Source organism: Brassica oleracea, chromosome C8 (assembly GCF_000695525.1).
Source record: "Brassica oleracea var. oleracea cultivar TO1000 chromosome C8, BOL, whole genome shotgun sequence".
Taxonomy (NCBI): Eukaryota; Viridiplantae; Streptophyta; class Magnoliopsida; order Brassicales; family Brassicaceae; genus Brassica; species Brassica oleracea.
In genome coordinates this window covers 10,222,038-10,234,967 of record NC_027755.1, presented here as the reverse complement: position 1 = coordinate 10,234,967, position 12,930 = coordinate 10,222,038, and the positions used below count along the sequence as shown (strand labels likewise).

Below are 12,930 nucleotides of genomic sequence, written 5' to 3'. Positions count from 1 at the left end.
ATGACTTGACCCTTGGGCAAAGCCTAGGGTTGGGGTCATTACAAAAACACATAGAGATTTGTTAACGAGGTTCGTTTCCTACATCCCCGGGACCACGTCCAGAACTCATTCATAGAAAAGGCCGCATCAAACCATTGCTATATGGTATCCACACACGTGCCTACCACTCTAATTTAGAATTACAATGATGAGAGCAACTACTACCATTCACTACAAAAGGCTGCAACCTACAATTGCTATATGGTATCCAGCACACACTTGTGCCTACCACTCTTATCTAGATTACACTGGTTTAGAGCAACTACTACGTACTCAATGTCTTTTTCGACGAGTATAGTTCTCTATAAATAAACCACCAACAGATCTCATCATCTGTCTGGTGGGACGACGCCACACACCTATGTGCCTCTCTCAAGAATACCCTGGGCGCATGCCTTTTCCTTAATGGTTTAGAGCAACTACTACTCAATGTCTTTTCCGACGAGTATTGTTCTCTATATATAAATAAACCACCAACAGATCTCACCATCTGTCTGGTGGGACGACGCCACACACCTGTGTGCCTCTGTCAAGAATACCCTGGGCGCGTGCATTTTTCTTTGACGGCCTCCTGGTATTTATCTGATTGCCAAAACCCTAAACCTAGGACTTTAAGAAATCTTTTATTTTTCTTCTATTAAGAATAAAGAAGTTCTTCCTCATCTTAAATATACTATTTAAGATGTTTACCCAACTCAATAGCCATGTCTTGGCTTGTATAAGTCGAGCCCATGTTGTCTACTTATGTATTTCAGTAGTCGCCTCACAGCTTAGCTTCTTGAATGACTTCATGTACCACTTCTTGTACCACTTCCTGTACTACCACGTCTTTTGGCATATATCATGATCACTTCTGATAGCTTCTCAAACCAGTCAGCATTGCATCTTCAGTGACAAATGACAATTACTAAAGTTGACTTGGTGTCTAACCTTGATGACTTAGTAACAAATGTTAAAAGCTTAAGCAAATTTAATAACACATGTCAAGTTGCTTGATGACTAAGTTTTGTGAATCTCTCCTATAAATAGACATCTTAACTCTCCATTAAGAACACACTCTCATACACTTGAGAACTCACAAATTCATACATAAGCTTCCACATACAAAAGTTCCATCAATACCTCTAGTCTTTCAAACTAAGTCTCGAGAGTAGTGCTAATTGGTTCGCATATTCTGTTTTGGGTGAAGCAAAACAGTCTCACGTGGTTTTATCCACGGACTCAAAATCAAACAGAAACCGTCTAACCTACGGGTGATTTATTGAGTTAAGGAAAGTGATCATATCACGACTCCACGTATTCGTATATTTTTCATATCGGTTTCAAACGTTTTACCGCTTTATATTATCGTTATAATCACACTTTGTTTCGTAATTTTCAATCAGGATTCTCGCGTCCTAACATACTTAACTCAATAAATTCGTTTCCTGCTTATCGCTTGAATCAGATTGAATATTGCAAACAATATTTCTAAACAATTTTATAAACGGTTTTATAAAACATTTAAATCGGTCCAAAACGGCTATGTGAACGCTCTTTAGCTATTCGGCAGAACACTTTGGTAAAAGTCGAATTGTCTTTAGAAAATGATTTACGTGACATTCATTGAAATGTTCACAATCTCATTTTTCTAAAAGAAAATAGCGTTTAAGATAGCCTTTCGGCGAAATCTGAAAAACGACTATTAAAGTTCAAGAACGCTTTAAGCGATTCTGAGAAAGATTATTCGTAATTTAAAATTGCATGTTCGAATTGAGTACACAGTACGGCTTGTAATTTGTGAACAAATTCAACAATGGCTTATGTCCATGGGGAGAATGGTAGTTCAAAAAGTGAGGAGACAACCCAAATTGGGAATGGTCTACCACTTAGAACGCGGCCTAAACAAATTTTGGTTGTACTAAGTAACATAAGTGGACTTGAGCCCAACAAGTTCGATAGAAATGAACTATGAAATTATGGATAAATCTTTAAAATTGTGTCCAAATAAAATATTTCTTTTGAATAGATCACAATCTAAAGATTGAAGATTGCATTCAAATGATCATGAAATATTTTATACAAATATGACGAGTGAGACGACAACCCTATTTGGGAATGGTCATCCACTTGGAACGCTTTGGCTATGCCTAGTAAGACCACTATATAAATATATAGTGAGTTGAATACTTCCATGAAATTTGTGTTTACAATGACATCAAGGCAAAGAACACAAGCTCAAAGAAGTTTACAATGACAAACTATATGTTCAAAGAGTTGTGATTCTTCATGCATGAGATATAGACTGCTTGTATGACAATTTATTTGCATACTAGGTCTATAGTTAAACTGGGAAAGAAAAATCCAGAAAAGCTATTTCTCATAACCAAAGGCTAAGAGCCATATGACTTGATTATCAGGCAAGACAAAATTATGCAAATCACAAAGCATATAGTCTTCATAATTATGAACATAATGCGAAAAGTGATTTTAGCAAAAGAACCAGGTAAACCTAGAATCCCATAAAGTTGAACAACAAAAGTTCTAAACTTTAAATGGATGAGTGCAAAAATGCATGATCTTGAGTTATCTTAGGAAATGTGGGGATGTGTTTCTTACCACATATAATAAACGGCAAAATGCCATATACACTTAGGTAATGTATATTCATACAAATACCAAAAAATGTGGGGGTGCTTAGCAAAATTCAAATTACTAACTCCTAAGAATATGGAGATACTAAGAAAAATTTGTAAAACTACCTCCTTAAAAAAAGTAAAAAATTATACTTAAAAACTGTGATCACATAAAGTCAGTTGACAACGTTATAGATATTTTACCAAAGGTTTAATATGAGATTAAGTTTTGAAATCATCAAACGGAATGGGTTTATTGTCTACGACTAAAGATATTTGATGGAAACCCCACCATCGAGACTGGAGAACCCAAGAAGTTGGTTCAAGGAAACAAGTAAATCAAACAATATCCGATAAAATCACTGAAACCTGCCCATATCCCAAGATGATTACAGTGCTCCTGTAATTATAAGGTTAAGAAGTGGCTTTTAATGAGATAAGACCATGACATTCATATACATGTATATAAAGTATAACAGTGTACTTTATTGTGTTTATGACGGGAAAACGGCCATTTCATACCCAATTTAACATAATATGTTCAATTCATATCTCACTTATATGGTCGTGCTAAAACATACCTGAACTTTCAAAAATTTCAAATAACATACCTAATGTTTATTTTTTTGCCAAATCATACCTCATCGCCACATCAGCTGACACATTATCTAATTTTGCTGATCTAGATGCTATGTCCGCTAATTTTGCTGACGAATATGTCATGTGTACATCTTTTTAAAAAAAAATAATAATAATCATTTTATAAAAAAATATTTTTAGAAAATGTAAAATTTATAAATTTTTATCATTTAGTAAAGCTAACAAAAATTAATTTAATAATTAAATTTTAATCTTATATAAGAAATATATCCGTAAATGTTTTGATCATATCATAATACCATCCTTATAAGAGTTATATATGTTGTAATGTATCAAATTCAATACTACTGTTGTAGTGTGTTACTCTTGATTAATCATGAGTATGTTATTTACATTTAAACAATTTAGGTTAACATATCATAATATTTTAAATAACCACAACCATAGTTAATTATGAATACATTATTTACATTTAAAGGATTTAGATTAACATATCATAATTTTTTTTAAATAAACACAACCATAATTAATCTAGAGTGACACGACTGCAATACTAGCATTGAATTTGAATAATTACAACACATATATAATTCTTATAAGGACGGTATTGTGATATGATTGAAACATTTACAAATATATCTCTTATATAAGATTAAAATTTAATTATATAATTATATTTGTTAATTTATCTAAATAATAATTATAAAATTTTACATTTTCTTAAAAATATTTTTATAAAACGAGTATTTTGTTTTTAAATGTACATGTGGTATCCTCGTTAGTAAAATTAGCTGACGTAGCATCCAAGTCATCAAAATTAGATGATGTGGTAGCTGATGTGGTGACCGAGGTATGATTTGGCTAAGAAAATAAACATTAGGTATGTTATTTTATTTTTTTGAAAGTTCAAGTATGTTTCAGCACGGCCATATAAGTCGGATATGAATTGAACATATTGCAATATATTGGGTATGAAATGGCCGTTTTCCATGTTTATGACATGTGTACAAGGCAATCACCTAGTGAGTGTGAAATAGGGTCGTTTCTAGGAGGTGGTCAGGCTACACCTTCCAACTTCACTCATGAAACACCAGGCAAGTTCACGGCCAAAATGAACACAAACATGATAACTTAACACCACGAGAAAACGCAGCTGTGTTAATATATGTTGACTCGGTTTACATAAACTTTCAGGTGGTTCATGACATCTAATTTAGAGAAAATAAAAAACACTTGCATGAACAGCATGGAGAAGGGTAGAAATACTTAGGAAACATAAAAGACTTTAAATGCTTCTTTGCATGCAAGAGAGAGAAGCTTCTCATGCAATCCAATATCTGATTTTCATCACTTTTCTTGGACAGCAAATAAGCCACTTGTTTTTGAACTTTCTTGGGCTTTTAACTTCATAAAATTGGGATGACTTTGATGTATAACTTCCTGGACCTTTTTCCTGATCATAACACAAGCCAAAACCATAATAATAAGCCCAAATCCTCCACACACATACCCATAAGCGAAACCGTCATATGCTTTGTTTCTGCTGCTGATCCGGGTTACATCATGCCCTCCTCCATTTAAAAGGATTTGCCCTCAAATCCGACTTAATATTTAGAACATGTGACCATGAGGGCAACCTCACTAGTGATCAAAACAGGTTGCTTTCAGAGAGCAGTCTCCTAGAGCCATTACGAAAGATAGAAGAGCAGTCTCGGTTTTAACCTCAGATGGAATGATCACTTGGCTTATCATAGTACCTTTTTTTTCTAGAAGATGGAAAGATGAGAATGATGAATGACAGAAGTGAACACTGAACCCTCAAGTGTGCTCTAATACCAAATGATGAAAATCTCCCAAGGAATGCACTCGAAGGTTGGTGAAATGGATAAGCTTCGACCCAAAAGAAGAATCAAAGGATAGTGGATCGAAGGTTCTTCAGTATAAGGCTGCGGAAGGCCAAATACTTGCTTGGTTTGTCTTAGTCTGTGAGGGCAACCCCACTAGTGAACAAGACAGTGCTTACGGAGATCACTCTCCTAGCTTACGATGTTCCAAAGAATAAAGGATTCAACAAATTTAAAAGTAGATTTTATTAAAAGGGTTAAATGATTTGAAATGAAACATACAAGAGTTTAAATAGAAAACAACAAGCTATGCATGACCAGCATAGGGAAATGTAGAAATAATACTAGGGAAAATAAAAAACACTTCCACGAACAGCATGGGGAAGTGTAGAAATACTTAGGAAACATAAAAGGCTTTAAATGCTTCTTTGCATGCAAGAGAGAGAAGCTTCCCATGTAGTCCAATATCTGATTTTCGTTACTTTTCTTTGACAGCAAATAAGCCACTTATTTTTGAACTTTCTTGGGCTTTTAACTTCATAAAATTGGGTTGACTTTGATGTATAACCTCATGGGCATTTTTTCCTGATCAAAACACAAACCAAAACCATAATAATCAGCCTAAATCCTCCACACACATACCCATAAGCCAAACCGTCATATATGATTTGTTTTTGCTGCTGATCCGGGTTACATCAACATGCATTTACATTTCTTTTTTCCTTTTGGAACATCAACTTTGCTTTATGTTTTAAGTTTAACTATATTAATTTTGGTGCAACTATCAGCTATTTAGGGCCCGACTGGTTCAAACACAGCAGTTGCGGTTGTGGGTGCGGGAGTTTACGGATGTGTGTGGTGCGGCTTCAAGCGTTTTGTATGACTGACACAACGTTTCAAAATTGTTGTGTTTGCGAGATATTTGCGACTGGTTGATTATAAGATATTGCAGCAGTTTAATAATAAATTATCAATATTAACATATTATAACATTATAAAAATATAAAAATATACAATTATAATAAAATATAATAATTGTCAATACAATATGATTAATAAAAATATTATGTTTATTTATTAAACTTTTTAAATTAGTTCAAAGTTATAGATTTAATAAAAATTGTTTTGAAGATTTGTATTAAAACTTTAAAAAGAATATTTTATTTCATTTTATATATGTGTATATTAATTTAAAAAAATTGTAATGAATTGTTAGTTTAAAGTTATTGTAAAACAAATTATGATATTGTTTGTGAATTTAAACAAATATATAAAATATGTATACATTTTTATTTATATTATTTCCATTTTAAAATTTTAATTTTAAAATTTTAAAATAATTTTGAAAATAATTTTATATTTATTTATCCACTTGCAACCGCAAACGCTAGTTGGAACCAACTTTTGATTTTAAGAGATTCGAAGCGGTTCTAAGCGGTTTGAAGCGATTTGTAAGTGATTTGTAGCGGTTTGTATGATTGTTTCGAAACGTTTTTAACCGCTACCAACCGCAAAAGTTGTATTTGCGGGTAGTAGCGGGGAAAACCACTCAGGCCCTTATTCAACTTTTATTGAATCGAGTGGTGAAAACTACATACACTATTGTCAGTAACAACTATCAAATGGATAAAAAAACAATTTTGAATTCATTAGAGAATAAAACATACAAACTCAAAACAAAATATACGAACCTGACGCGGAGCCCTGGAATACCACTAGTAGAATATAAATAGTATGTGTATAAGTGAGTCGAGTGACCTAAAGTATAAACCTCTGTAGAAAAATCCTACAATGTATTAATTGAGAAATCACTTAAATGACTTTTGCTTAAGTGTCATTCACAGGTAAAGTTTAGAATTAATTTTCTTAATTTGACTGATTCTTAGTATTTGAATTTTTATTTATTTAATTAAAATTTTAGAAAGGAAACTAATTCTAGAACTACCTAATCTAATCTATATTACCATATAAACAATTAAATATTTTAAATATATAAGAATTAACATAATGTTTTTATAGAAACAATTAAATATCATATATTACATTATAAAAAAAAATTAGAATATACATATAAATACATATGATATGATAGAAATAATTATATAAGGAATTTTAAACGTATTTCTATTAATAGTGGATACAATAAATCATAAATTTCAAAAAAACTAATTAACCTAAACCTAATAATATTTTTTATACTCACTATATATATATATTCTAAATATGTGTCCAATGAATGCAAAATAGTCAAATATACAATTTTAAAAAAATTCAGTCATTTTTCAGTGACAAATGTTGATAGTATAGTTTAGTTATCATTGTCATAATATGATTCAAGTATTTGTATATTTAAAAACAAAAAATATATGGTAAGTTTTTTAATATATATATATATATATATGAAAATATTTATTGTAATATAAAGTTGAAAATTGGAACATTATATTAATACGTGACTAGAGCTAATATAATCTATTATATAATTATTATAGTTTTGATTATAATAAAATTATATGTTAAATAGTTTAAAATAATATTAGTCAATGAAAAGTTTATTATAATATAAATAAAAAAACAGAAACAATATATTAATACAAGACTAGAGTTAAGACTCTATTGATATAGTTTTGATTATAATAAAATTGACATGTTTATTTTTCGTAATAGGAAAAAAGATATGATACATATATAAAACATGAGTGAAGAATAATAAAACTTGTTTGTTGTATTCTTGCTTATTTTATACTTTTACATACTTAATTTTTTATTTGTTTGTCGAAAACCATGGGTTTTATGTATTACTATAACTGTTAGTTTCATCTGTTTTTATAACATGAAGTGTAGAAAGTATTATAAAATAACCTTTTGTTTATTAATTTTTAGGTTTTTTATTAATCACAAATTATGTTATAAAAAGACTTTTAGAAATTTATGTTAAATTTTATTGAATTATCCCTATATCTCAATAATCTTTTAAGATTATACAATACCAAGATTTTTGATTTTCGAACTATTTAAAATAATAAAATTATGAATATAATATATAATTTTTACAGGCGAAATCTCGCTCAACCACCTAGTGTTCATTAATCAAACGGAGAAAAAAATTGTTTATCTGATTTTAATGACATATTAAATCTCACTCTAAAGTGGTCTCTAAGGTTTCAGAGTTTCTAGGGAGGAGAAAAGGCGAATCTTTTCTGTTCTCCAGAGTAAGTCGGAGCAAATGCAACCCATTACAAAAGACTGTGAAGTAGAAGTGTCTTACGACAAGAATGGCGTGAAAGGCGCTTGGTACAGAGCCATTCTTGGAGACAGCCCAACCAAATCACAACAACACAAGTTGCTCCGAGTCCGTTACACGACGCTGCTCAAAGAAGACCGTTCGTCTCACCTGACCGAAATCGTGGATCATAGCTTAATCCGACCTGTCCCACCTAAGGATGACGGAGCTGAGTTTGAGGAAGGCTTGGTGGTCGACGCTTATTACAAAGGTGGTTGGTGGAGTGGTCTGGTTGTTAAAAGGAAAGAGGAGGATGGTACATATCTTGTTTCTTTCGATTCACCACCAGACATCAATCAGTTCGAGCGAAAGCAAGGTATACGATGCTCTGATTTATTATATAAACGTTGTGGGTTTTTGTGTTGCATGTCAAAGTTTTGAACTTTGGACTTATCCTCTTTGTTATATGTGTTTATATGTCTTTGAAGGAATTGGGCAAGTCCGTGTTTAGTTCTGGGACCATGGTTGAGTTGAGGTGGTCTTTTGCTTGGCGTCCGGCAATGATAATTAAAGAGGTGGAGAATGAGGAGAAATTCATTGTCAAGTACTGTGATGATACGTCCTGCAGATTCAGCGAGAGATCGAAAATCAGTGTCATTGATTCGCGAGAAGTCAGGCCAAGACGGCCTCTTTTTTCTGTTGGAGAGTATGAGTTGTTGGATCGTGTTGAGGTGGTTGTTGGTTCTGTATGGTCTGAAGGTGTTGTGAGAGGGATTGTCTTCAAGGGACGGTACATGGTTAGTTTCGGGAAAACAAAGGTGGCCTCTGTGCAAGTCAGTTGCTCTGATATTAGGCCTCCAATGGAGTGGGAAGATGGGATCTGGCACAAAAGACCAAAGGTAGAGATTTGCTTGTTTTGGTTTATCTAATGCAAAAATATTTGTCATTGAACTGTCTGTAATGTTCTTTCCATTTTTTCAGACAAAATCCAAATTCTTTGGCAAGTATTATAGTCGTAAGAGGAAACGAGGACATGTACAACACAAGTCAGACCTCAATGATACTGGTATGTATGTATGTCTTAAAGCTTCATATACTTGTAGATATGCTAAAGAATAATGTCTTTCTTTTTTTCATTGTTTTGGATCTGTCTAGTGCGAACCCCTACTACTTTGGTGAAGAACTTTGCTTCTAATGTGGAGGACACTCAAGCAACGGACACAATGAGGGTTCTGCCCTTTGCAAATAAGTCACTGTTGTGGAAGATTTATGAAACAATGGAAGTCTTCAAGAAACTGCCACAAAGTCCTCATTTTAGCCCGTTGATTGAGTCGACTAGTGAAGATTTCCGTGAAGGGTCTGCGTTAGGAATGATGGCTACCTTTTCTGGATTATTTGAGAAACTGAAAGATATGGAGTCCGACGTGACCATAAGCCAACTAGATAGCCTCAAAGACTCGTTTACCAAGCTAGAGGAGCATGGATTTGATGTTACAAGGCCTTTATCACGGATCAACAAGCTGTTGGCTCTCAAGGGTAGACAACTGAAAATATTGGAGGGACGTAGAGGTCTTGACAAAGAGAGGATGGATGAATCTAGCATAAGGCGCAAGGCTGAACTAGAGTTTGGTGAGACGGAGCGCAAGATGGTTGAGGTTAAACGCAAGATTCTCGAGCTTCAAAGGCAAGAAGCGGCTCTGAAAGAGCAGAAGGAAGCGGCGGAAGAACAGAAGGATCAAGCCTGCAGAAAGATATGGAAGGTGGAGTCATGTGCGAGAGATCTTGGTGTAAAGCTTGAAGATGTGGAGTTTGATTTTGAGACAATTTTGTCTGCTCCTTGGTAAGTTAAAACAAAAACAAAAGGTATATATGATGAAATCTCTCTCTCTTTCTTGACACAAAAGATTTGTCTGAGATCGTTGTCCCTTGTGGATTTATGGTTGATCTTAATTTATGTTTTGTTGATTTCAGGTGAAGAAGAGTGAAATATATGTGTCATTGAAGCTGATGTGGTAAAGACTTTTTTTTGTATGTTCACCTGATGTGGTAAAGATTAGTAATGTCTTGACAATGTTATTGAAATTGTATTTTGCTTTTTCATTGTGCTAAGTCTTAACTTGGAAAATCTTAATCCCAAGTTTCTAAACACAAGTATTGTAGTTGCACAGAGGTTATTGGAAGTTTTGGTTGATTTTAAGAACAACAAATTTGTTAAATTTTTAAAGAGTTACGGAAACTTTTGTTTTTTTTTTGTAGCACGTCTAACTTCACTCTATTTTTCGTTCTAAAATAGTGTTTGGAGTAAAAATGTTACAATGGTATTTTATTTCTCACTCTATAATAGAGCGAACTATTAAAATAAAGTATCATTTGAGCAAACTCAAACTCTATTAGAGTAAAAATGTTACAATGGTAACTTATTTTTATTTTGTTGATCACTCTATTTTCTACCTTAAAATAGAGTATCATTTGAGCAAACACAAACTCTATTACAGAGTTACTCTATTTTAGAATGAAAAATAGAGTAAGCTATTGGAGATGGTCTTACAGATTCAGATTGATTTTGTAAATCAAGATGGTAACTCTACATCCATATGAACGACAAAAGACGGTTGTTTTCTGACACTGCGTGCTAGACCATCCGTCATCTTATTCTTCGTTCGAGGTATATGAATGATCTCTGAGTTTACGAAACTTTCTGTCCAAAATCTTTATGTTTTACGGACACACTTCAAAAGCTTTGTTAATTTATGAATTTTGTTTAGAAAAATAATACTTCAAAAACTTAGAGATATACATATAACACATGATGACTTTGGAAGTTTCAAAACATAATAACACGTAAATTTTGAATAACAATGAACTTTATGAGAAATTATAAATCAGAATTAATAAAGAACTAAATCTTGAGATGTTTGTTTTCATTTTTATATACATAAATATTTGTTTTAGATCATTAATGGTATATACTTTAACGTTAATCATATACTTAAATATTTATATAACTATTTCAAGTATAATAATTTTATAATTTACACATTATAATTAATAAATTGTTTAAAACCGTCACATGTATTTGTTACTTCTTATTATATATTTATCTTATTCTAGTTGTATTTAGTTATTAAACAAATTAATATATTCATGAGAAAACTTATTTGAAAATTATTTTATATTTTATTTATGCTAAATTCTGATCCTCCCCTTCAAAACTGGATTTTCTTTTACCAATATCTTTTATGCTTATTCATTTTAGATAAAATATTATTATATATATAAGTCTAAGATATGTTAATTTTTAGACACGTTTTATATTTTTAACATAGATAGTTTAGATTAATGAAAATAAAATTTATCAATTTTATATACTTTTATCATATTTAGTTAAATATGATAATTGTATTTTAACATTATAATTATAAAATAGATAAAATAGGATAGAATTTTAATTTTTAATTTTATAAAGGATAAATGAATATATTAATGTTTAATAATATTTCAAAAATAATTTCTACGTTAGTGGAAATATTTAACTATAATTTTTGAAAATTAAGATCTTGTTAAAATCTTCCTAAAAAGATTTGTTAAAAAAAATTAAAAAAAATATTTATATTTAAAATGAAAAGATATCAAAAGATATTATGATTAAAGTAGTTCAAAGATTCGATATATTAGTAGTCTCAATATAATAATTTTCTTTTAATAATAATCTCAATATAATAAGATTCTAAAAATAGGATATAATTTTTATTTATAAACGTTAACTGAATATATTAATGTTTAATAATATTTCAAAAATAATTTCGAAGTTAGTGGAAATATTTAACTATAATTTTTGAAAATTAAGATCTTGTTGAAATCTTCGTAAACCGATTTGTTAAAAAAACTTAAATAAATATATTTATATTTAAAATGAAAAGATATCGAAAGATATTATAATTAAAGTAGTTCAAAGATTTTTTAGGCTTCTATAATGTTGTAAATGTCTATTCTTTACCAAGATCAATAAATTTCACATTTCATAAAAAAAAGTAGTTCAAAGATTCTATATATTATTAGTTTTAATATAATAATAAATAAAAATTTTAAATCAAGGTCTAAATTAAAAAACAAACATGAAATAAGTCATAATTTTTATTTTAATAGATAAACAACAATATAATATGAAAATATTAACGCAATACAATTTTCAGAAAATCCATTAGAGAAGAAAAGGAAACCGGGTTCGTATCACGTGTCACTGGTGTTTGGTTGTATGAACTGAACGGTTATTTTATTGATGGGTCAATGAACGAATCGAAGATTGCGTTTTAGACTGTAAACGGGGGATCGGATATGTGGAATAACCGGTCGAGTCCGGTTTTGACAACACTGTCCGGTTCATAAACTTCTCCAGCCGCCTTGATCTCTCTGTTTTGCGATCGTGACTCTCAGGTCTTCTGAGGCTGTATGTAATAGCCTCGATCTCTAATTCATATTCTCCTGTCGAACTCTCTTCTTCTTCTCTCTCTCTCGAGTCGCCAGGCCGTCCAAAGGTATGCAAGTTTCTTTGTTTTAGGGCTTTTGCTTTTGATTCAATAGATGCTTTGTCCGACTTTCCAATGTCTGA

General features: G+C 31.4%; 1 protein-coding gene across 2 annotated transcripts; it reads left to right on the top strand.

Annotated features, from left to right (window-relative positions):
* Positions 1-8,281: 8,281 nt before the first annotated feature.
* On the top strand, positions 8,282-10,486 carry LOC106310602. 2 transcript variants are annotated; one of them, XM_013747829.1, is made up of 5 exons: positions 8,282-8,697; positions 8,810-9,220; positions 9,303-9,387; positions 9,477-10,161; positions 10,293-10,486. In XM_013747829.1, the coding sequence occupies exons 1-5, from the start codon at positions 8,542-8,544 to the stop codon at positions 10,294-10,296; spliced, it is 1,341 nt and encodes a 446-aa protein (XP_013603283.1). In that variant the 5' UTR covers positions 8,282-8,541; the 3' UTR covers positions 10,297-10,486. The 2 variants fall into 2 exon arrangements, with proteins under 2 accessions (XP_013603283.1, XP_013603282.1); XM_013747828.1 differs by having other exon boundaries at positions 9,477-10,184.
* Positions 10,487-12,930: the final 2,444 nt, after the last annotated feature.

Bases quoted from the DNA above. Each gene is read 5' to 3' on its own strand.
- LOC106310602 (XM_013747829.1), top strand. From the start codon at position 8,542: ATGACGGAGCTGAGTTTGAGGAAGGCTTGGTGGTCGACGCTTATTACA. The intron at 8,698-8,809 runs GTATACGATGCT...ATGTCTTTGAAG, and splicing joins TCAGTTCGAGCGAAAGCAAG to GAATTGGGCAAGTCCGTGTT. The intron at 9,221-9,302 runs GTAGAGATTTGC...CCATTTTTTCAG, and splicing joins TCTGGCACAAAAGACCAAAG to ACAAAATCCAAATTCTTTGG.